This window comes from Ictidomys tridecemlineatus, chromosome 4 (assembly GCF_052094955.1).
Source record: "Ictidomys tridecemlineatus isolate mIctTri1 chromosome 4, mIctTri1.hap1, whole genome shotgun sequence".
Lineage (NCBI taxonomy): Eukaryota > Metazoa > Chordata > Mammalia > Rodentia > Sciuridae > Ictidomys > Ictidomys tridecemlineatus.
Window position 1 is genome coordinate 52,792,062 of NC_135480.1, and position 23,989 is coordinate 52,816,050.

General features: G+C 39.4%; 1 protein-coding gene across 1 annotated transcript; it reads left to right on the forward strand.

Annotated features, from left to right (window-relative positions):
- The first annotated feature begins 329 nt into the window (after window positions 1–329).
- On the forward strand, window positions 330–23,624 carry Nrip3 (nuclear receptor interacting protein 3). Its single transcript, XM_005326818.4, has 7 exons — window positions 330–601; window positions 15,897–16,058; window positions 16,552–16,634; window positions 18,717–18,856; window positions 19,616–19,668; window positions 19,839–19,933; window positions 20,227–23,624. Exons 1-7 carry the CDS (start codon window positions 428–430, stop codon window positions 20,240–20,242), a joined length of 723 nt encoding a protein of 240 aa, XP_005326875.1. The 5' UTR covers window positions 330–427; the 3' UTR covers window positions 20,243–23,624.
- Window positions 23,625–23,989: the final 365 nt, after the last annotated feature.

Here is a 23,989-nt window from a genome sequence, read left to right on the forward strand (position 1 = left end):
CAGCTACAGCGTGGACAGGTGAGCTGGCACCAGGGCGGCGGCTGGGTGAAAGAGGCTGCTGGAGCATTGGGCCCCACAGCCCATCACACTCCAGGGGATGCGAGGCACCCACATGGGAAGGGGGACGGTGGGGGGAAGCGGCTGCGTGGATCCTTGGCCAGCCGGCCGGTTCGCTCCTTGCTTAGTATTCCCGGTGACTGGTAGAACCGAGGTGGGCGGAGAACCCAGGACCTCAAGGAGCCGAGCTCCGGGCGGGGTGATGTGCCAGCCCCGCCCAGCCCCCGCTCATTGGCTGCTTCCCATGACGTCATGCTCGGCTATAAAAGGCGGCGCGCTGTGCTTGCAGTGCTGGAGCAGCTCGAGGCTGAGGGCGCTGGGTGCCGGGAGCCGCGAGCCGCGGGGCCCCACGGCCGCGGGCGCCTCAGCAATGTTTTACTCAGGGCTCCTCACGGAGGGCGGCCGCAAGGAGACCGAAATGCGGGAGGCGGCGTCGCTTCGGCAGCAGCGCCGGATGAAACAGGCCGTGCAGTTCATCCACAAGGACTCCGCTGACCTACTGCCCCTGGATGGCCTCAAGAAGCTGGGCTCGTCCAAGGACACGGTGAGTCCCCACTGCCGCGCCCGCCTTGGGATCCTCGCCGCCGCTCACGCCCCCGCCCTTGCAGCCAGGTCACCTCCGCGCGGCTGGGGGCATGACCCCGCTGCTGCTTTCACTGAGTCACCCGCTGCTGGGCCGATGCTCTTTCAGGGGGATTCCAGCATTCCCTTGTGACTTGGGTTTCTCTAGGGATTCCGTAGTACCTTTCCTAACCTGCGCTCGCTCTGGGGTTGCCTCTCTCTCTCTCTCTCTCTCTCTCTCTCTCTCTCTCTCTCTCTCTCTCTCTCTCTCTCTCCTCTCCTTTCGGTTAGAAGAGACCCTGCCGACCTACCCTTTTTCCTTCAGGTCTCCTTTCCTCTCGCATATTTAATACTGAATTTGGTTCTTAGGATTCCAGCCTCTCTCAGCGTGGGCTTCCGCTGCCTCAGAGGCTGCGTGTCAGGTCCTATGACCCAGACAGAGGTGACTCCTAATGGATGAGTGAAGGAAGAGTGGAAAGAGAGGTTTCTTGACAGTCACCATATCCAGATGACTTTTGGTTCACTCCATGCCTCCCTATGCAGAATCTACTTCTTCGTTTGGTTTTGGTCTTATCTACCTCTGACTTTCCATCCTGACTGGGCAGAAAGAAAAGGGGAAGGTTCCCTTAACCCCAGACATCTCTTGATCATTCGCACCTCTCCTCCACCCCACCCCCCTCAAGGTATAGGTGGAAGGAGGAAGCCAGGCTGCTCCAACTCACTGTCCAGCTATTGTGTGTAATAGATGGAGCTGGGGCTGGTGCAGTCGTTCGTTTCTGGAAGACTTGACATTAAGTAAAAGTGAGTGCAGGCCTGGAACCTGGGTTAAAAACCATGCTGTCCTTTATCTATAGAATGGGGATGGACGACTAAAGGTTACCAAAGGACTGTATCTGATTCTCATCCCTCAGTCACTGTAGTAATGAGGGGCCAAATTTATGTTTAACTTTGTAGTTTTATCTGGGCTTGTACTAAATTCACAATAACTTTATTAATCTGGGAGTAATTTATGAAACATTAATTATGTCACTTTTATAACTGAAATAAGTGTTCTACATAATCTTTCTAGTATTTTCATATTTTGAATTTTTGAACTATTTAATTTTGATGTGGTTGTTGGCTACAGGGTTCACTGAAATTGCCATTTCTGGCTCCAAGATGGTAACAGAAGGTAGAGATTCTGCATCTACATTTTCTTTTTAAACAGTTCCAATGACACACCCATGCCAACCAATTTTCCCTCCCTGCCATTAGTGACTTATGTGCTAAGGATACCTACTCCAGTCATCTGTTTTTAAAACATTTTTTTTCTGCCTAAGCCACAAAATAATTGATCTGATCATGCTAATGCAGAGTGAAGAGTGACATGTATTCCTGCAAAAGACATGATTCCCTTTTCCCTTCTCTCTCTTTAAAGCAGTCTAGATTCATTTAGCAGCCCATCCTCAAGTCTTCACTTCTTCAGACCAAAACAGTCCTAGGTCCTGGAAGCTTCAGAAATCAGTAAAGAGGGAAATATTAGGAGGGGAATTAAAATGTGGACTTTTTCATATTGGATTTTAGATTTTGACATTTGATTGTCTTGGATTGTCAAGGACTCCCCCCTCCCCAAGAACTACCACAGTCTCCTTCTTCCTAAGATTTGTTATACTACTTCATGCTATGTTAGAAGAATTACATCTGCTTTTCTGACTCCAATCTGTCACATCGAGCCACCAGGAGCTGATGGCATAGAACATTGCAGTAGATGCAAGAGGAAGCATCCTCAAGAAGCAGGATATTGCCATAGGTGTGACACACAGCAGTTGACTGTGAAGCTCTGAGCCATGGTTCACACTTTATGTACCCATTATCATGGAGTTAATTTCCTTCTTTCACTGTTCTCTCACCTTTAATGTGCAAGTTATTGCACAGAAGAGTGAGAACAGGTCACAGAAACCAAAGCAAACTGAGGTAAGATTTAGACAGCTGTAAGACTAGGGTGAGACAGCATGTTTTAAGCTCTTTTGGGACTGATGTTGCAGTCTCAGTACAATCTTAGAAATATGTCTTATCATGTTACTTTATAAGACTCCATATTCTCTTAGTAGACGTAAAAATTGGAAAGTGTTAAAATTAGTTGATAATTCTTAAAAAAATCTCAATAAAAAGGGGATAAAAAGGGAGGGTGAAGAGGAAGAAGAAAAATTAGCTTTCACCAACTTGGGGTTTATGCAACATGAAGATTGTGGTTTTTGTTTTTCCCCATATTAGTAACCTGTCTTTGAATTATGCTGTTGACTTTTTTGAATTATCTACCTCATACCATGTAATTTCTACAATATTCAGTGATACGTCAGCCCTCTTTGGCAGAAATGACCTATAGGCAAACAAAGTGGTCATGTTCTTTTAGGCCCAGGAAAGTGATTTTGTCTTATTATTTTGTGTTTGGAAATGGCTGCTACAAATTCTGCTATGGAAATTAATTTTATTTCATATGTCTGGCTCTCTTGTTTTGTTTATCCTTTCATTCTGTTGTTTATTTTGTATTAGATTAAGAATTAAAACCAGAGATATAAGTAATATTATATTTGATTTTTTTTAACCTTGATGAAGCTGGAAAAAAGAATGTTTCCATTCTTGCAGTCTTGCCTATTGTAATTTCTCTTGTTTTAGGTACCAGGTTTAAAAAAGTTCTTCTCATTGTGCCAAAGGCTTTTTAGTTTTTAAAAATGTCACTTAATGGGGGCTGGGGCTATAACCCAATGGTAGAGTGCTTGCCTTTCACATGTGAGGTACTGGGTTCGATCCTCAGCACCACATAAAAATAAATAAAGATATTGTATTCATCTACAACTAAAAAATATTTTTTAAAAAGTCATGTCATGGATAATATGCTCCTTTTCCAATATATTATTATTGATCTATATGCTTTAAGCCATATCCTTGTCTGGTAGTAGAGAGTTTTTCTTTCCTATCTATTATTTCCTACCTATTCTGAAAATAGCCAAATGTTATAGTTGTATTCATTACAGTTAGGAATGAAGGCCAGGGCAAAGATGAATGAAGGCCAGGGCAAATATTGAGACAAACTGACCATGAAATACCTGATTAGAATCTCTCAATCAGAGTAGACTAGGGCAATGCCCTATAGCTTAGCCATCCATAATGCCACAAGTCTAGAGCTAGAGAACTTTGGAACCTTAGGAGAGAAGCATGAAATACCAGTATAACACCAGATGTTTCAAACTAATGATTTCCAGAATTGCCATCAAATCCTGGTTATAACAAAAATTTGGACTGTGTTCAGCATAGTCTAGGTGATAGGACCACAAAGATGAAAATAGAAAGGTTTCTATCTATAAGAAGTTTGTAACTTAGGATACGACACATTGGTTCATTTATCACAAAGATATTTATTGAGTACCTACTACATGTTAGGTGGTAAACTAGGCATTGGAGATATGATGGTAAACCAAAACAGAGTTCCTGACATTATGGAACTTGTATTCTTCTGGGGAGAAGAGATGGAAAATAAAACCAAGTAAATATTTAACATATCAGGCAATAATCAGTATTGTGGAGAAAATAAATCTAGATTAGGGGAATAGAGAAGGTAATGTCCAGCATGGATTTAAAACCTTACTATTTCTTACAGGACAGTCTGGAAAGGCCTCTCTGATAAGATTACATTTGAAGATATGCAGAAGGAAATGAAAGATCAAAGGATCTTTGGAAAGAGTGATATAGGGAGAAGGAATAGCAAGTGCAAAGGCCTGGGCACCAGGGTACTTGATATGATTGAAGAATTGTAAGATGGCCAGTATGGTTAGAACAAAATGAGCAAAGGGGAGGGCTACAGGAGATAAAATCAGACATGCAGTGGGAGACGAGATTACCAATGACCTTGTCAGCTAGTATGGAGGCTTTGGGGGCTTTTATCTGAGATGGGAGACCAGTGGAAGATTTTGAGCAGAGGGCTGACATGACATGATTTATTTTATAAAAAGATTACTCAAGCTTTATTTGGATTAGACTATAGAAGGTATAGAAGCAGGGTGAATGATCAGGAGGCTATTATACAGTAATTCAGGTGAGAGATGGTGGTGCCTCAGAGCATGTGGTAGCTGTGAAGGGGACAAAGTCATATTCTGGATATATTTTGAAGGCAGATTAATGGATTGAATGAAAAGTCTGAAAGAAAGAGCAGTCAAGGATGAACTCAAAGTTTTTTTTTTTTTTTTTTAGAATTTTCAATAATTATTTTTTAGTTTTTGGCGGACACAACATCTTTGTTTGTATGTGGTACTGAGGATCGAACCCGGGCCGCATGCATGCCAGGCGATCACGCTACCGCTTGAGCCACATCCCCAGCCCCGAACTCAAAGTGTTTGACTTAACATTTGGAATAACAGAGTTGTCATTTACTGAAACGGGTATGAAAACAGTAGGAGCAGGTGTGAGATAATGAATAAAAACCAGGATTTTGATTTTTGAATAAGTTTGGGCTCTTTAATAGTTATTCAAATGTAGATTTTGAATAGACATCATGCAAAAAGGTAAATAGCACAACCAGGCAGACTTTGCTAGTTGTCACGATGTTACAATAAATGCAAGAGAAGTAGAGGAAGAAGTCATCATTCTGGCCTGTGTGAGGACAGGAATGGAGGTCAACATCTAATTACAGCTTTACCATTCCCTCTGAGCAGCTGTCTGTGAGAGAAGGCTGCCTCCAGAGCATGCTCTGTAGAACTTCAGAGTAAGAGGAATTTTATAGGTTATCTGCTTCAGTTTCTTACCCATTTGTGAATCCTTTCTGGAAAATTTAGTCTGTATGTATAGCTGGGAAACCTCCATCTCAGACCAGTCCACAAGCAAATAAAAATCTGGAAAATGCTATTTTCTCTGAAATAACATGTCTGTAGCCACATCAATGTTTATAGCAGCACAATTCACAATAACTAAACTGTGGAGCCAACATAGATGTCCTCCAGTAGATGAATGGATAAAAAAATGTGGCATATATACACAATGGAATTTTACTCAGCTATAAAAGAGAATAAAATCATGGTATTTGCAGGTAACTAGGTGGCGTTGGAGAAGATAATGCTAAGTGAAGTTAGCCAATCCCCCAAAACCAAATGCCGAATGTTTTCTCTGATAAAAGGAGGCTGACTCATAGTGGGGTAGGGAGGGGGAGCATGGGAGGAATAGATGAATTCTAGATGGGGCGAAGGGGTGGGAGGGAAAGGGAGGGGGCGAGGGATTAGCAAGGATGGTGGAATATAATGGACATCATTATCCAAAGTACATGTATGAAGACACGAATTGGTGTCAACATACTTTATATACAACCAGAGATATGAAAAGTTGTGCTGTATATGTGTAATAAGAATTGTAATGCAAAAAAAAAGAAAAGAAAAGAAATAACATTTCTGTTGGATCATGAGGCAGTGGCAGAGAAAACAGAACACAGAAGGCCCCAGGGCAATGTGACAACCTGCATTAGGCAGATTCATATTTATATCTACACACACGCGCGCACACACACAGACACATTTATTTATTTATTTTTAAGGATTTTTTTTTTTGGTGTGTGTGTTTGTGTGTGTGTGTGTGTGTGTGTGTGTGTGAGATGCTAGGGATCAATCCCAAGGCCTTGTGCATGCCAGGCAGACACTCTACTACTGAGCCACATCCCCAGCCCAAGTATTCTTTAAAAAAATTTTTTAGTTGTACTTGAACACAATACTTTTATTTTATTTGTTTTTATGTGATGCTGAGGATGAAACCCAGTGCCTCACATGTACAAGGCAAGTGCTCTACTACTGGGCTCTAGCCCCTCCCATATGTCTTTAGGAACTGTAAATACAATAATAATCTGTCTGTGTTTATATGGGACAGGATGGATCACGTATCATATATTCAGCTAGTAAGCAAAGAAAAGAAGGCAGAGATATTAGTGCCCTTTTCAATTTTTAAGGTTAGAGATAGATATATGTGTATTGGGTTTAAATCAGAGTCTATGTTGTCTATAGAATATGTATGAGGACTAAAATAACATAGGATTTTCAGTCCCTTTTAGGGTAGAAAAAAAGTGAATGATATCCAGCTTCAACTTTAGGCTATGTATGAGAACTTAAAATACACATATATGCACACAAGTAACATTTGAATGTTTATATCTGACATGGTATTAAATGCTTTATATGGATAATTTCTCTTAATCCTCACAAAAGTACTAATGAGGTACTTAGTAACTTGAACTTTAAATCATATACTTTTAGACACTACTCAAAATCAGAGGTTGAAAAAATTTTTCTGTTAAGGACCAAATAACAGACATTCTCAACTATACAGGCCAAACTCTGTCTCAACTGTTTAACTCTGTTCTTGTTTGCAAAAGGAGACATGGACATTATTCCAATAAAACTTTATTTATAAAAACAGGCACCAGGCCATATTTGGCCTGTGGGACATATTTGCTGACTCTAGTTGTAGGATTTGTTTTTTGTTTCTGTGGTACTTGGGATTGAACCCAAGGACACTCTACCTCTGAGCTACATCTCCAGCCCTTTTGGTTTTTTATTTTGAGACAGGGTCTCACTAAATTGCCAAGGCTGGCCTAGAACTTGCAATCCTCCTGCCTCAGTGTCCTGAGAAGCTGGAATTACAGGCATGCAACCACACCTGGCTCTAGTTGTGGTTTTAATGCTATCTAGAGACCTTGGATTTCTCCTCTGGGAATAAATGCTACAAAGAAAGCAGACTTCTATCATTTGTTCTGTTTTCCAGTCTGTTCTGTTCTGAGCACTACAGAAATGCATTAATTTCTTTTTGTCTAGGTTTAGTATGGCATTGGTAAAGGGGTTGAGAAAATGGCTTTAGAAGTTTTACTCAAATCATAATTCTGTGGCACCCCACATTACAAGTCTTTTTCCTCTCACCTCACTTTTCTTTCTACTCTACTGCTTGGTTGGAAGAGATGTTTAAGCAGTGCTGCATTAGGTTGAGGAACTTCAGCCATTTCACCCAGAATAGAGCTCTGCCCACAGTACCAGTTTCCTTCAGACGCTCTGGATGGTGATGGAGACACCACATTATAACTTGCATGGTTAAAGCTGAGATGCCTATAATAGTCACATTTCAAAATATATAGACCCAGGGACTTCTTAGATTTAGTAGCTGTCTTGTTGTGGTTTAGCGTATAGTAGGATCCAAGTCAGGTAGGAGACTTGAGAATTATCTCCAAAAGTCCACCAAGGTACCTGTAGCACCTATCTTGCTAATTAGTACTGTGTATCTTGAAGGGCATCAAGATAGCATTTGGAAAGACAGTATTTCATAGATGAAAACACTTAAGCACATTTATAATGAAATAGTCAAAAAGTGGGAATACAAGCAATACAAACTATTATATAACTATTGAAGGGATTCTGAAAGAAAGAACTAGATAGTGTTAATCAAGAGAAGGTTTTTTGAAGAAATAATGGGTAGAGGTCTGTCCATGCAGTATTGTGTCAAGAGCAGGGGATATATCTATGATCGAGTCTCTACCCTTGTGTAATTAAGATTCTAGTAAGTGGGTAGGTGTTATGGTTCAGTGGTAGAGTGCTTGCCTAGCATGTGTGAGGCACTAGGTTTGATTCTCAGCACCATATAAAAAAATAAAATAAAGATATTGTGTCCATCTGCAACTAAGAATATTTAAAAAGAGACTCTAGTGAGGGAAATGAAATAGTAAATAAACAAAATAATTCTGGGTTTCCAATTGCTATGAAAGAAAAACTGAAATATGTTAGTTATCAAAGAAGTGGGTTGCCTACTTTAAATAGAAGGTCAAGGAAGTTATGTCTCAGGAAGTGACATTTAAGCTGAGATCTGAAAATTAAGAGCAAGCTAATTATTTGAAGAGTTGGGGAAGAATATTCCAAAAAGAGGGGCTAGCAGATATAAAGGTATTGGAATGGGAAAGCGTTTTGAACAAAAAAGTGAGCATGGATTGCATCAAATACATAAAGGGATGAGTGACAGGTACATGGAAGTTGGAGAGAAGAGCAGGAACCAGCCCTGTAGTCCATAATGAAAAGTTTGAATTTTGTTTGAAGAACGTGGGAAGCTATTGAAGAGTTTTGAGTAAGAGAGTATATTTTTAAAAACTCACTCTCACTACAATGCAGAGACTGGATTGGATAAAAGAATAGGTAGAAGACAAATTAGGAGGCTGTTGCAGTATGGATAAAAATTGATTATGTCTTGGTTAGATCGGAGATAGTGAAAAGGAGGAGAAGTAGATTTATTTCAGACATGTTTCAAAGGAAGAAGCAACAGTACTTGGAAGGGAGGTTAGGAAAAGAAAATAGTCAACAGATGAATGGATAAAGAAAATGTGGTTTATATGCACAATGGAATATTACTCAGCCATAAAGGAGAATGACTTTGTGACATTTGCCGGTAAATGAATGGGTCTGGAGACTAACATGCTAAGTGAAATAAGCCAATCCTAAAAAACCAAAGGTCAAATGTTCTCTCTGGTATGTGGATGCTAACTCCAGGCCTGTTTCTATCTGCCTGACTCCTTTATAGAGAATAGAAAAACTAAATTCTCTCCCAAGGTCTCTTGCAGCTAGGAGTGGCCATGTGAGTTCTGACCAAGAAGATATAGGCAAAGAACTACTGAGGGAACTTCTGGGAGAGCTTTTATTCTGGTAAAAGGAATGGATGGCATTAGCATGGTCCCTTTCTCCTTCCTCATTTCTTAAATATGGATATAAACCTGAAGTCCCTATATTATGACCATGGGGAATGTTCAAGAGAATGACAAAGATGGTAAAACATCTGGTTAACAGCTCAAAAGCTGTTAATCTGATGAGTTAATGTCAATACCTTCAAATTTCTTGTTTTGTGAGAAAAATAGACCTGTATTTAGGCCACTGTAAACTGGTTTTTCTTGTGACTGAATTATTTCCTATTATATGGGATATTTTTGTATTTTATTATTTATAAAATATGTATATGCAAATTAAATTAAACTGCTGCTTGTGTTAAGGATCACCATATTTCTAAATGGTGATACTGTTACTTTTTGATTTATTGCTTTTACTGTTATCTACTAATTTCATTAAAATGGGTAAAGATTTTATTTTCTTATATTTTCCCATCATATCCTCTCTCTCCTATTATACTAATCTTCTGATAAAAAGTTATTTTGGATCAAATCAGTTTATATTATTATAACTATATTTACATTCTCAGCTGAGTCAAATATACCATGATTTTTTCTTACATAAAAATTTGTTTTTCTCAAAATTACTTTCTTTGTGTTTTTCTTTACTTAATTTTCAAAGTAAATTAAAATCTCTCCAAGAACCTTAAAACTTTAGATGATCTAGCAAGTCCAATTTTTTTTTTCTTGGAGACATCCTTCCTGAAGCTGCAATTTTTCCCATTTCATTTTGGGCTAGTTGTTCTTTTTTTCCCCCCTATTTTTATTTTTTATTTATTTATTTTTTAAAGAGAGAGTGAGAGAGGAGAGAGGGGGGAGAGAGAGAGAGAGAGAGAGAGAGAGAGAATTTTTAATATTTATTTTTTAGTTCTCGGCAGACACAACATCGTTGTTGGTATGTGGTGCTGAGGATCGAACTCGGGCCGCATGCATGCCAGGCGAGCGCGCTACCGCTTGAGCCACATCCCCAGCCCCCTCCCCCCTATTTTTAATTTTTTTAAAATTTGTTGTAATTAGTTATACATGACAGTAGAATGCATTTTGACACATTGTATACAAATGGAGCACAACTTCTCATTCCTCTGGCTGTACATAGTGCTGAGTCACACCAGTAATCATACATGTATATAGGGTGATGTCTGTCTCATTCTGCTCTCCTTCCCATCTCCACAGCCCTACCCCTTCCCTCACTCCCCTCTGCATAATGCAAAGTTCCTTCATTCTTCCCTACAAGCTCCCCCACTATGGACCAGCATTTGCTTATCAGAGAAAACATTCAACCTTTGGTTTTTTGAGATTGGCTTATTTCATTCAGCATGATATTCTCTAGTTCCATCCATTTACCTGCAAATGCCATAATTTCATTCTTCTTTAAGACTGAATAATATGCTATTGTGTATATGTACCACATTTTCTTTATCTATTCATCTGTTGAAGGGCATATAGGTTGGTTCCATAGCTTAGCTATTGTGAATTGAGCTGCTATAAACATTGGTATGGCTGTGTCACTGTAGTATACTGATTTTAAGTCCTCTGGGTATAAAACTGAGAAGTGGGATAATTGGGTCAAATGGTGGTTCCATTCCAAGTTTTCTGAGGAATCTCCATACTGCTTTCCACAATGGTTGCAATCCCACTAGCAATGTATGAGTGTACCTTTTCCCCCTGCATTCTTGCCAGGACTTATTGCTTATATTCTTGATAAATGCCATTCTGACTGGAGTAAGAAGAAATCTTAGTTTTGATTTGCATTTCTCTAATTGCTAGAGATGATGAAGTGTCTGTTCATTTCCTTAGCCCATTTATTGATTGAGTTGTTTTTTTTTAATGGTAGGTTTTTTGAGTTCTTTATGTATCCTGGAGATTAGTGCTGTATCTGAGGTGCAGGTAGTAAAGATTTTTTTCCCATTCTGTAGGCTTTCTCTTTGTGTTATTGTTTCCTTTGCTGAGAAGAAGCTTTTTAGTTTGAATCCATTTCCATTTATTGATTCTTAATTTTACTTCTTGTGCTTTAGGAGTCTTATTTAGAAAGTCAGGACCTAAGCTGACATGATGAAGATTTGGGCCTACTTTTTTCAGACTTGTTGTTCTTAAAGCCTGATAGAAAACCTATTCCTTAGACTTTTCCTTCAATATAATTCTCAGATTTTCCTTTGTCATTTTTTTCTCTATTGGATCCTTTTTTGGGGGGGGCGGGGGGGGGATATGTTCCATTTGTTTCTCTTTGTTTCCCTCACTTTGGTGGAAGATATCTTTCAGTTGCTTCTTTAGGATGTAGGGGAAATAGTTCTCTAAGTCTTGATTGTTTGGCTAGTTGTAGAAATTATGTACTCTCAGATTCTTGAAGGCATTATTCCATTGTCCTTTAGCACCCATTGTTACTGCTCAGTAGTCCTGTACCATTCTGATTCCTAATCCTTTGGATGTGGCTCATCTTTTTCTCTTTGGAAGCTTTCGGAATCTTTGTCACCTATGATGTTCCATAGTGATGTGAAATCTTGATGTAGATCTTTTTTCTTTATTATGCTAGGCTCCACATGAGCCCTTTCAATCTTTTAAAAATACTTTTTAGTTTTTGATGGACCTTTATTTTATTTATTTATATATTGTGCTGAGAATCGAACCCAGTGTGTCACACACACCAGGCAAGTGTGCTACCACTGAGCCACAATCTCAGCTCCCCCTTTCAATCTTTAAACTTATGATCTTCAGTTCTGGCTTAGAACCCACACTAACTTTCAGCTGTTCTAGAAATCTGAAAACCTGTCCAAACAAACAATTAGTCTCAGTCTTCTGATTTACAGAAAGAGTACACTTTTGGCATTATTCCCAGCTGTCTGAGTCAAATAGGAGTATTACATAGGCTTTAAACTAACCTGGAGTTCAAAACCCAATTGAGTCGAATGTATGAAAGATGATATGTCTTGAGCTCTGTAATGTTTTGAACAATCAATAAAAAAAAAAATTAAAAATGTGAAAAATTAAAAAAAATAAAAAATAAAAAAAAAATAAACTAACCTATTTCCAACCCTAATCATACCCTATGACTATAGAAGTTCCAACTCCTCTAACTCCTAAACTTTTGCAGGGTTTTAGTTTAAGTGAGAAAACCATTTTCACAACTGGATACCAATAAATACAATAGCTCAAACATAATAGTTATTTTTTCTTAAGTAACAGTGCAGTCGGTCATTGGCATCTATGTTACAGTATAATCCTATTTTATGCATGTTTGTATTTTTTAGAAGTATATACTTCTATATGTAATGATCATTATTTGTAGGAAGTGGAACTATTAAGGGGCTGAGAAGTTAAAGAGGCTTTCACCTTTAATTTTTTTTTTTTTTGTCTGTTTTGGTACTAAGGATTGAACCCAGGGGCATACTGCCACTGAGCTACATCCCCAGATCTTATATTTATTTATTTATTTATCTTTGAAACAAGGTCTTGCTAAGTTGCCCAGTGTCTCCCAAGTCACTGGGATTATAGGCAGGTTTCGCCATGCCTGCCTCGCCTTTATTCTTATATTGTAATACTTTATTATTATTTAATATTTTATCATTATTATTATTATTAGGTACTGGGGATTGAACTCAAGGGTGCTCTGCCACTGAACTATATCCCCAGTCCTTTCTATTCTTTGAGACAGGTTCTCACCAAGTTTCTGAGGGTCTTACTAAGTTGCCAAGGCTACCCTTGAACTTGCAGTTCTCCTGCCTCAGCCTCCTGAGTCTCTGGGATTACAGGCATGTGCCACTGCAGCCAACAGATATATGAATATATTATACTGAGTAGGAGTTTGAACTTTTTTGGTCACTAACTAAAAAAACAAAGGAAAAGATAGGGGGCAAAATGCACTGGAGAAGTAAAGTAAAATTAAGGCTGAAAATTGCCTACTGGATTCTAGATCATTACTGGTATTGTGAGATCAGAAGTAATCTCAGTGAAAAAAATATAGTATATCACGAAATAGACTTAATGGTTTAGGCTTAAAAATTATAGACAAGAGTGTGATTACAGATGAGGATGAGTTCAAGAGGCAGTATCTGGGGTTTTGGGTGAGTTTTTTCCTTAGTGTCTAGAAAATTTGAGATGTTCTTTAGCCTATGGAGGAAGGATCTAGGAGAAAGAAAGGAAAATACAGAAGATAATACAGAATAGAATGACTTCAAGGAGGATAATTTCAGAACTTGCCTTATTTGCCTCATTTGTCCTTAGATTAGGCCCCACTGCAAGATTAAGAGTAAGGAAGTGAAGTATTCAGCAAGACCAGTGTAAGATTGACTGGGGTTGTAGTTTGGTGGTAGAGTGCTTGCCTAGCACATGTGAGGCACTGGGTTCGATCCTCAGCACCAAATAATAATAAAAATGAGCTCAATTTACAGTAGCTAAACTATGGAACTAATCTAGGTGTCCTTCAATAGATGAATGGATAAAGAAAATGTAGTATATATACTCAATGGAATATTACTCAGCTTTAAAGAAGAGTGAAATTATGGCATTTACCAGTAAATGGATGGAGTTGGAGAATATCATGCTAAGTGAAATCAGCCAATCCCAAAAAACTAAATGCCAAATGTTTTCTCTAACATGAGGATGCTAACTCACAATAAGGCTGGGGGCTCGGCACTAAAGAAGAATAGTGTTCCCTTAGATTAGGTAGAGGGAAGTGAAGGGAGGGCAGGGAAGGGGATGTGGGGATAGGAAAGATAGTAGAATGAAACAGACATTATTACTTTATGTATACATGTGACTGCATGACCAATATGATTCCACAACATGTACACTCAGAAAAATGAGAAATTATATCCCATCTATGTATGATATAGCAAAGTACACAAATGCATTCCACTGTCATGTATAATTAATTAAAACAAATAAAAAATAATTTAAAAAATAGGAGAGTCCCAAGCTTTAGGTAAAAGGGATTTGATTAGATGGCTTGTGAAACCCCTTCCAATCTTCAATTCTACAAATTCATTCTAGGCATGAACTTGAAAGAAACAAACACCCTGCTTTAGAAGGCTTGAGCAGGAAATGCAGGCTATTAGTGAGAGAGAACAGGATGAAGAATTTACTTTTCTTTTGAGGAGCAAAGCATATTGCATCACAAAATTGGACAGAGTTAGCACTTCCTCTAGCCCCTTATGAAGCTAGGAAGCTCTCATTTTCTTTATAAGTGCCTTTCCCGCCTCTTTCCCCGGGGACACTAATTTAGAATCTGCTTTGCCAAGAACCAGTATATTTTAGGAATTCATTTCTTCACCTCACCAGGGTTATAGTGAGTCATGGATCTGACTCCATTCTTCCTTAGAAATCTGTAAGGTGGAAGATAATGAAGACCTCCAGTGCTACCCCTGCCCTAGGAATATTTTAGGCTCTGGGCTTCTGGGGGTGATTCATTCCCTTCCACCTGGAATTGAAGAAGGAATGTGTTATATGTTAGATATCCTTTGAGGGATTTAAAAAAATTTTTTTAGTTGTAGTTGGACATAATACCTTTATTTTATTTATTTATTTTTATGTGGTACTGAGGGTCGAACCTAGCACCTAGAATATGCCAGGGCAACACTCCACCGCTGAGCCCCAGCCCCAGCCCCCCTTTAAGGGATTTTTATGTGTATTATAAACTGAGCATTAGATGCCTGTGTATAGAAATTTCTCAGGTCAAGCGACTTCAAAAGATGTTCTTAGGGGGCCACTTGGAGTAGAAACAAAAGGGCCTGAATACATCTTCTGGAAAAACTCTCCTAAGCTCTATCAAAAATCAGACTTAAACAGTCCTCATTCTGCTTTCTAATATTGGGTATCCTGGCACACACATAAGATCTAAATAAATTCCTGCTTCTTGGTTAGTGTCTGCCCCTCTTATGCCCCAACTTTTTGACCCATTGAAGAAAGGGGTTGGATAACAAAATGAGGCAAGAAAAGCCAGTGATTTGAGGTTATCAGTGAGGATGATTGTTATGGGTTCTGTGAGATTCCAAAGTATGTCTGTTGAAAAGCTTGCTCAGCAAATGTGAATCCCTTTTCCACCCCATCCATCCCATGGAATCACACAAGAGCCATGTCATCAAAGCATTTGCAGACTAGGTGTACATAATAATGTTAAAGGAGTAAAATGTGACATAAAAGTAAATAGCAAGGTACATTTCTTCAGCCTGTGGGAGTGAGCTCCCCTTTCTGTAAGGCACTGATTTACAGATTACGTATTCCAGAATAAGGTCACTTTCCCCTTGAAATGCCCTTACAAGGGAAAAAAAAAAAAAAGGCAGGAGTCCACAGCACCAGGGTTTTTCGACTCTGTTGAGCCATAGAGTAGTCATTGGTTTTATCCATATTTTCCAGTGTCCTACTTTACCTTTTCATTTATTCAGGGTAACCTGTTGAAAATTGGCTTATAGCACTTGCTGACAATGAGAAATCCCCACTTGAAGGAAGGGTAGAGTTCAATCATGTGAGGGTAGAGTTCAATCATGTGAGGTTCCTTCATTATTTTTGTGGTACTTTGGGAGTAGAAGGAGAAGGGGGAAGTTACCTGTCTCTAAGAAGTCTCTGTTTTCTATCCCTCAAGCAACCTCATAACATTCTGCAGAGGCGACTCATGGAAACCAACCTGTCTAAGTTCCGAAGCAGTCGTGTACCTTGGGCCTCCAAGACCAACAAATTCAATCAAGCTAAGTCTGAGGGGCTAAAGAAGTCTGAGGATGATGATATGATTTTGGTTTCTTGTCAGGTAATGTTCAGAGAATAGCTTTTCTGGGCTTGAGGGCAGGATTTGGGGCCCTTTATGATCCCTATAAAAGGTGCTTTCCTCCAAACCTTCTAGACTGTGGGTCTCATCGTGGAATTCATAAATGACTTTTAAAGGGGGCATTCTGGGAAACACTGGAAGTATATGCAATATTTTGTTTGCATGTTCATCTTTATGGGAAGGACCAAAACTTTCATCAGATTTATAAAGGGGTATGTGATTTTTTTAAAAATATATTTGGTATATAGAATTAAATACCCAAAGTCCTTTGAGATGTTTTGTCACCCTTGGATTCAGCAGGAAAAAGAGCCAATTAGAGGCAAATTTAGCAGTGGGTAAAGATGGGATCCTACCAACCCATAATTGGGAGGATGCTATCCAACCCTGCCTTTCATTTGACGTCTGCTGCTTCTCTGCCTCTCCTTTTCTTATTGCTTCTCTGGCTTTTATTGAACAATATGTTTCCTTCCCACAGTGTGCTGGAAAGGATGTGAAAGTCTTGGTTGACACAGGCTGTCAATACAATATCATCTCCTCAGCCTGTGTAGACAGATTGGGGTAAGTAGCCACTTGTTCTGGGTGGAAATCAGATGTGAATGCACTTTTTGCTTGAATCTATTTTGAGGTTAGACATCCACAGAAGTACAAAGAGAAACATACAAAAGTCAGATCTCAGCTGGAACCAGAGTTCTTAGAGAGGAAACAAGGGGTAGGTTCTCAGGCATCTGGGAGAAGTCAGTGAGCCAGGAAGTCTTAGGCTTTCTATTATCTCCCACCTATTAAGTTCTGAGCAAAGACCTGTAGATTCTGGAATGAGAACATGGGACTTCTGATTTACCATATGCCCTGCTCTGGACCACCAGACAGTAAGTCAGAAGTAACTGTCCTATTGTTATTCCTGGTGAGTAAAAGCAGGGATATTGTTGGTCTTAACTTACTCAGGACCTGGAGAACACACTGCCCGAAGAAGCATTAATCGGAACTAAGAATAGGCTGCTGTTGCTGCTGGGCCCTGGTTGTCATAGGAGTGATTTCTTTTTCTTTTTTAAAGAGAGAGAAAGAGAGAGAGAATTTTAATATTTATTTTTTAGTTTTCAGCAGACACAACATCTTTGTTTGTACGTGGTGCTGAGGATCGAACCCGGGCCGCAGGTGCCAGGCGAGCACACTACCGCCTGAGCCACATCCCCAGCCCCCATAGGGGTGATTTCACTGGGAGTTTCTTAGTGCCTCTCCTCCCCACGAAGAACATGTAAAATCAGGTCCTACTGTTTCCCCTGCTGGGGAATGAGTGAGAGGAGGACGCCTAGTATATCGAATGTCTTCAGTTCTCTTAACAGATAGAACTGGGCTCTCTCCCTCTTTTAGTCGGAGAAAACCATCTGTATCTTGCCTACTTTTTACTCAAGCTCTACTTTTCTTTTCTTCTTTCTACTCTTTCCTTCAAAGTACCAGATGGGCCTTGAAGTCTAGCCCAGAATCAGTAAGATCGACCCAATAATCACTTTCCATAGTTCTAGCCCTAAGTACAATAAATTATTAGCTAGCTCAAATCTCTGCAATGATACAATCACTGATATAGACATCGTGGTCCAGTTTGAGTTACATTCAAGACATCCATATTCTTAAGTAGGCTTTATATAGGGCTTCATTCTGTGTCTACTCCGTCTTTTATCCCTCACCACCACTATGACTCTTTGAAGTTGACTCTATGTATTTTGTATATTGCTATGTAGTGTTGGTGATGGAGGAGTCTGGGACTCAAGTGCTCTTGCGGGATGAATCCTGAGCTCTTATGTGGTAAAGAGATGAGATATGGTGCAACATGATGGTTCCAGAACAACTAATAATGTTCTGTGTATAATTAGGTAGCAGACTGCCATGATTCTCGAGAAATTAATAACCATCTGTAAAACTGCAGTTATTTTTCTTTTGGATAGGCTGTAACACTAAAAGACAGGATGTGGAGGAAAGCAGAAGCATTGGCACAGAAAGTCCATAATTAAGTATTTATCTACCAACCCATAAGAGCTCGGGTGCTAGCTATTCCAAAAGGCTTATATAATATGTGAAACATTGGTGCTATTCTTTTCCTTCTTCTTGCCAGGTAATATTCAGAGAATAGCTTTTTTTTTAATAGAAAAGTCAAATTAATGAGAATTTTCTCTATAATATTCCTTGCTGATACCATTATTCAATGCATTTACGAAATACATACTTGCTCCCACTAACCTTATAGCCTGAGACAAACCTTCTAAAATTAGGATTAACCCACCTTCTTTGATATTTGTTACCCACAGACGAGTAAAAGGACATATTAACTAAACTGCTCACACATAGGTGGGAAGTTAGGATGCAGAATAGGATACTCTCTGAATATGTCAACTTTCCTATTTCACCAATGCAGATAGTGATATAAGTTTTTTGAAAATAGTAAACAAAATTTAGGGTTTTTTTATATTCCTATGGCATGTTTAGGACAAAATGCTGAAACACATGTAGGCTGGATAATTCTTATTTTAGTAAATTAATCTCCAGAAATCCCTAGAGAATTCCAGTTGTGGATCAGAAGGTAGGCATTGCTGGATTCTACCAGAAACCTCTGCCAAGAGGATTCTGATATCTTTCTTTCTGGTGCAGACTCAAGGAGCATGTCAGATCTCACAAGCATGAAGGAGAAAAGTTTTCTCTACCCCGACATCTCAAAGTGGTGGGCCAGATAGAGCACCTAGTGATCACAATGGGCTCCCTGCGCCTGGACTGCCCAGCAGCTGTGGTTGGTGAGTAAAATGCGGAACTGAACCTATGGGCCCTAAAGTAAACCCTCATGAGAGCTCATGCCTGTAAATACTTTCTCAAAATCCCAGTTTCTCATTTTTCTGTGCTATAGACCTTGTTCCAATTTTGTCCTCTAAAGTATTAGATGGACCCAAGCTAATTTAAGACATGCTAAAAATCAATCAGAAAAACAATTGTGGAACTCAGACTTAAAAATCATGGAGCAAGGAAACAAACATTTTTGTGTGCAGGTGAAACTATCCCAGGAGCTTTCCATTAATTAGTGGCACAAAACAAAATCCTCTCACTCCTTTTCCATAAATCCCTTAATAATTTCCCATCTACCTCCTACAATATTCCTCTCATGCATTCTCTTCTAAACTGTTCTTGTTTTTGACTACAGGTCTCTGTCTTTTAGAGTGAAAAAGACTTGCATTTGAGTCTTGACTGCATCCTTTTTTTAAATGAAAAACATAATCCAGTTAATAACAGAAAAATACAAATTATCTTTGGGGAATATACCTTGCTCACAGACAACCATGTGCATAAGACACACATATATACAGCTCCTGAAATCCCTTGCTTTTTAACTATAGTGATCTGAGAAAATTACTTAATAATAGATGCTTAACAGATGTTCATTAGCTGCTGGCCAGAAGGAATGAAGGATGAAATGAACCTAATGATTATCAAACTGGCTTCTAAGCCATCAAGGAAATGTCTGAATCTTATTATTTTTTGTTTCATTTTCTTTTCATTAGAGGACAATGAGAAAAACTTGTCTCTTGGTCTCCAAACTCTCCGATCCCTGAAGGTAGGATTGACTTCACTTTTCCTCTGATGTTTCTTCTTTGAGGCAGGGATCCTTTTGTATGGGGACCCTATTGAAAATGGCTGGGGATGTAGCTTAGTGGTAAAGCAACCCTGGGTTCAACCCCCAATATCAAAACAATAAAGTGACCAGTGATTCTCCTTTGTTTTCAGTGTATCATAAATTTGGATAAGCACCGGCTGATCATGGGGAAGACAGACAGGGAAGAAATCCCTTTTGTGGAGACAGTTTCTTTGAATGAAGACAAGTAAGTGTTCAGATTTGCCAGGAAAAGTCAAACTCATTTGTCATGAGATGAGAGGATTCTCAGACAGTATGTGGGTTACATCCTGCCTTTAGCTTTCAATCATACCCAAAGCCCACCCCTTCCCACCCCCATTGTTCACCATCCCACAAAACTCTGTAGCCCATACTTCAGAATGAGCAGTGATAAAACCATACAAAGTGGGGAAAATGGGGAACTTTTAAACCAAAGTTTGATTTGCCTTCAGTCTTTTTTTAATTTGGTGTCATTTTTCTGATGTTTCTTTCTCATTTCAGCACTTCAGAAGCATAACTACAGTCTATAGCATATCTGAACGTGTGCACACACACCAGGTTGACAGATTGAGAAAACTGGGTTTGAACCAAATGCTGTAGCAACTTGCTGTGGACCAAGTCCTTCCCTCTAATAGATGCTCCAGGGACTCCTTCCCACTCACACCTTTATAGACTACTGTCTGTGCTTAGAGATCTTGTCTGGTTACAGCCATTGTTTTCTACTTCTTTGATCACTTAATTTATAGACCCTTTTTGACACTGCCAGGTCTCCCTTGTGGCCTATTTCTCTGCTTCTTCCAAGAAATTAATTAGTTAAGTGTAGGGGCTGCCAGGTTGTATTTCTTCATAGATACACTTGCTTTTCCTATAGCTAAATGTGTAACAAACAGGAACCTGACTTTTATCTCTTTCAGAGATATAGGAAACCTATGTATTGGAATTAGAATCCCTTCTAATTAATTGATTTATCAAGTATGAATTGATGGTAAAGAGCCCAGATAAGTAATCTAGTCCAAACCTTGATTTAAAGGTCCAGAGAGGCCAGTGAATTATCTAAACTTATATTTAAAGTCAGTGACAGAAGGGACCTAAAATTCAAACCTGATTTCTAAGCTAAAGCTCCTGTGCTGACTCATTTGTTTTCAAGCCTTAATGGAAAGCAAAGAGGTATGTGTAAAAAAACAAAAAGGCAGGGTAGGGAGATTTGTGCTTGGAAATGTATTCCAGGAGGAACTGGGTCACCTTCTTTACTAGGTGCCAAGCCCACTAATAGTTCCCTCCCCTAAATTGTTACATGTAGGCCATTATCTCAGTGCCTAAAGACTGAAGCTACAAAATGAAATAGTCTTTCACTGAAAACTTCTTGAACAGGAGGAAGGGGAAGAAACCACAGATGGAGGAATATTAATCCCTCTCTGAGATATAATTGAAGGCTTCAGTGAATAATAGGGGCATCACTGAGACATTGAGTGTCCCCAAGATCCAGTCAATATTTTTGCCTAGCTTGACAAAGTAGTTGGAAATAGGGGTAAGGAAAGGAAATTTTGAGCAGGGCCAGAATAGAAGGGAGCAGACTAAGTAGAATCAATTGGTAGGGAGGCCTCCTGGGGGAACCTTTCTAGGATGGTGGTACGGAGTAAAACTGACAGGCAGGGAATCAAAGCTTGGGGAAGTCCCCAGCTCTGACTTCTTACAAAGTAGAGCACTGGGTGGTGTTAAGAACAACCCTTTTATAACTGCTCAGTATTCCCTGACCCCTATCAAAGAGTTGGGGATATCATGAGGGTAGGGGTTGGAACTTTTTTGTTAGGGTGTCAGCTTAGGCATAAACATACCTACAATGGAATCCCCCCTTCAGTTCAGTCATATAAGTGGTGTTTGGACAAGTAGGAAAAATAGCCAGCTGTAAGTATCACTTTAAGATATTCCCAAGTCTACCCTTGGTTCACAGCAGTAGTTCACATGGTGTTTAATGGATCCCACTTTGAACCTTGCCAACTACCAACAACTATTTTGGTTTTTTTTTTCTTTTTTTTATTGGTTGTTCAAAACATTACAAAGTTCTTGACATATCATATTTCATACATTAGATCAAATCCAAGTGGGTTATGAACTCCCATTTTTACCCCAAATACAGACTGCAGAATCACATCGGTTACATATCCACATTTTTACATAATGCCCTATTAGTAACTGTTGTATTCTGCTACCTTTCCTATCCTCTACTATCATCCCTCCCCTCCCCTCCCATCTTCTCTCTCTACCCCATCTACTGTAATTCATTTTTCTCCTTGTTTATTTTCCCATTCCCCTCACAACCTCTTATGTAATTTTGTATAACAATGAGGGTCTCCCTCCATTTCCATGCAATTTCCCTTTTCTCTCCCTTTCCCTCCCACCTCATGTCTCTGTTTAATGTTAATCTTTTCCTCCTGCTCTTCCTCCCTGCTCTGTTCTTGGTTGCTCTCATTATATCAAAGAAGACATTTGGCATTTGTTTTTTAGGGATTGGCTAGCTTCACTTAGCATAATCTGCTCTAATGCCATCCATTTCCCTGCAAATTCCATGATTTTGTCATTTTTTAGTGCTGCATAATACTCCATCCACCAACTATTTTGTCTAGTGTTTAGTTCCTGCCACTGTCAAACAATTTTTTGGAACCTGAATATTTTTACCCTCACAGAAGCTTCCTTAAGATTAGGAACTTGGTGACCCCCATTTGAACAATTAGGCAGTCATTGGTCATTGTCACTGGGTCATTCCCTAGGCCTCTTTCCTATCAGCCTCTACAAAGGAAGCTGGATGGACATATCTGCATAACCATAGTGGAGCAGACTAGGCTACATCTGAAGCTCAGTATGTGAACCAAGGATTGCCAACTTCAGTCTGTCCTTTAGCTACACCCATTCCCTTACCTAGGAGATATTTGCTCCTTCCCACACTCCTCTCCTACCTATCATGTGATGCTTTGTCCTGTGTCTTATCCTAGGATAGAGCTGAAATATTTAACTCCTTGTTTTCCTACATTAAAGTTTAACTCCAAGTCTTGACTTGTGACCACATGTGAGGCATATTTCAGGCTCTTTCTGGTTTATCCTTATTGAATTCCCTTTAGACCAAGTAAGCCAGGAATTCTCAGATTCTGCAAAGATGCAAGTGATTCTGGTTCTTAGTTTAGGACCATATAGCATTAGGGGGATGATTACATGGCGTTTAATGATCCTCTGGTCTCTGAAAATCAGTAAGCAATTTTCTTGATGGAGACACCTAAAAATGCCTAAAGGCAATTAGGGTAAGTCTTAAAATTCATTAACTTTCTTTAAATGCTCCAAGTGGATTACTCTGATAGCTTTTATCTCCCTGAGGTTCATAAGGGAGCACTGTCTACTTTGGAGGGGGCTGTCAAGATAAGAAGGTGAGGTCAGTTCTTCCCAGAGTCTTAGAAAATTCAGGTGCCTCTGAGGGAGTGGGAGAGGAATGTCTACCTACATCATAGTTCTGAGGATAGGCAGGAGCAAGAAGTACCAGACTTATCTCATTCCTTATTGGATGACCACCACAAATATAGGATGTTTAAGAATATTTTTGTCATTTGATATTTCTATGCCTGACTCTTTTGAGGAATGAATATTTTCTGACTTTTCTATTGCTTTATCCTTCACAGACCCCACCTGGTATGATTTTTTGTTCCTTAGCTCAGAGTGGATTACCTGGTATGTTAGCTGCCCTCACTCTCGTATAATAGAAATCTTTCTAGGCTGGGCACATGGAGATGAACTGGATTCCTCCCTCCTGATGCCAGGCCTCTCTGCATTGGCACTTTATTTGCTCAGTGTTTCTGGCTGTGTTGGGTTTATTTGTGAGACTGTTGAAATAATAAAGTGAAATCTTCCCTCTTTGTGCTTGTCTGACAGTCTCTGTGTTAGAGCCCTAACCAGGAAGGTGAGGGAGCCCAGGCACAGCCTGATTACATCAGTATTTCTCTCTTAGGGCCTTCTGAACACAAGTCTTTGTGGGTTTTGGTTCCTCCATTGCTACTAGTCCTTCAGCTCCCTCTTACTGGCTATATGTCTTTAGGCAAATTGGTGGATCTCACTGAGCTTGGTTTTGTAGTCTATAATATATATATAATAATAGTACTTACTCATAGTGTTATATGAGATAATCCATGTAAAGTAGTCATGCAAAACTTTATATATGAGAGTAATCTTTTATGGTGGATCAATCAGCACTAAAGGAGAGAATACTTCTAGAAAAAAATAT

Bases quoted from the DNA above. Each gene is read 5' to 3' on its own strand.
- Nrip3 (XM_005326818.4), top strand. From the start codon at position 428: ATGTTTTACTCAGGGCTCCTCACGGAGGGCGGCCGCAAGGAGACCGAA. The intron at 16,059-16,551 runs GTAATGTTCAGA...TCCTTCCCACAG, and splicing joins TGATTTTGGTTTCTTGTCAG to TGTGCTGGAAAGGATGTGAA. The intron at 16,635-18,716 runs GTAAGTAGCCAC...TTTCTGGTGCAG, and splicing joins GCCTGTGTAGACAGATTGGG to ACTCAAGGAGCATGTCAGAT.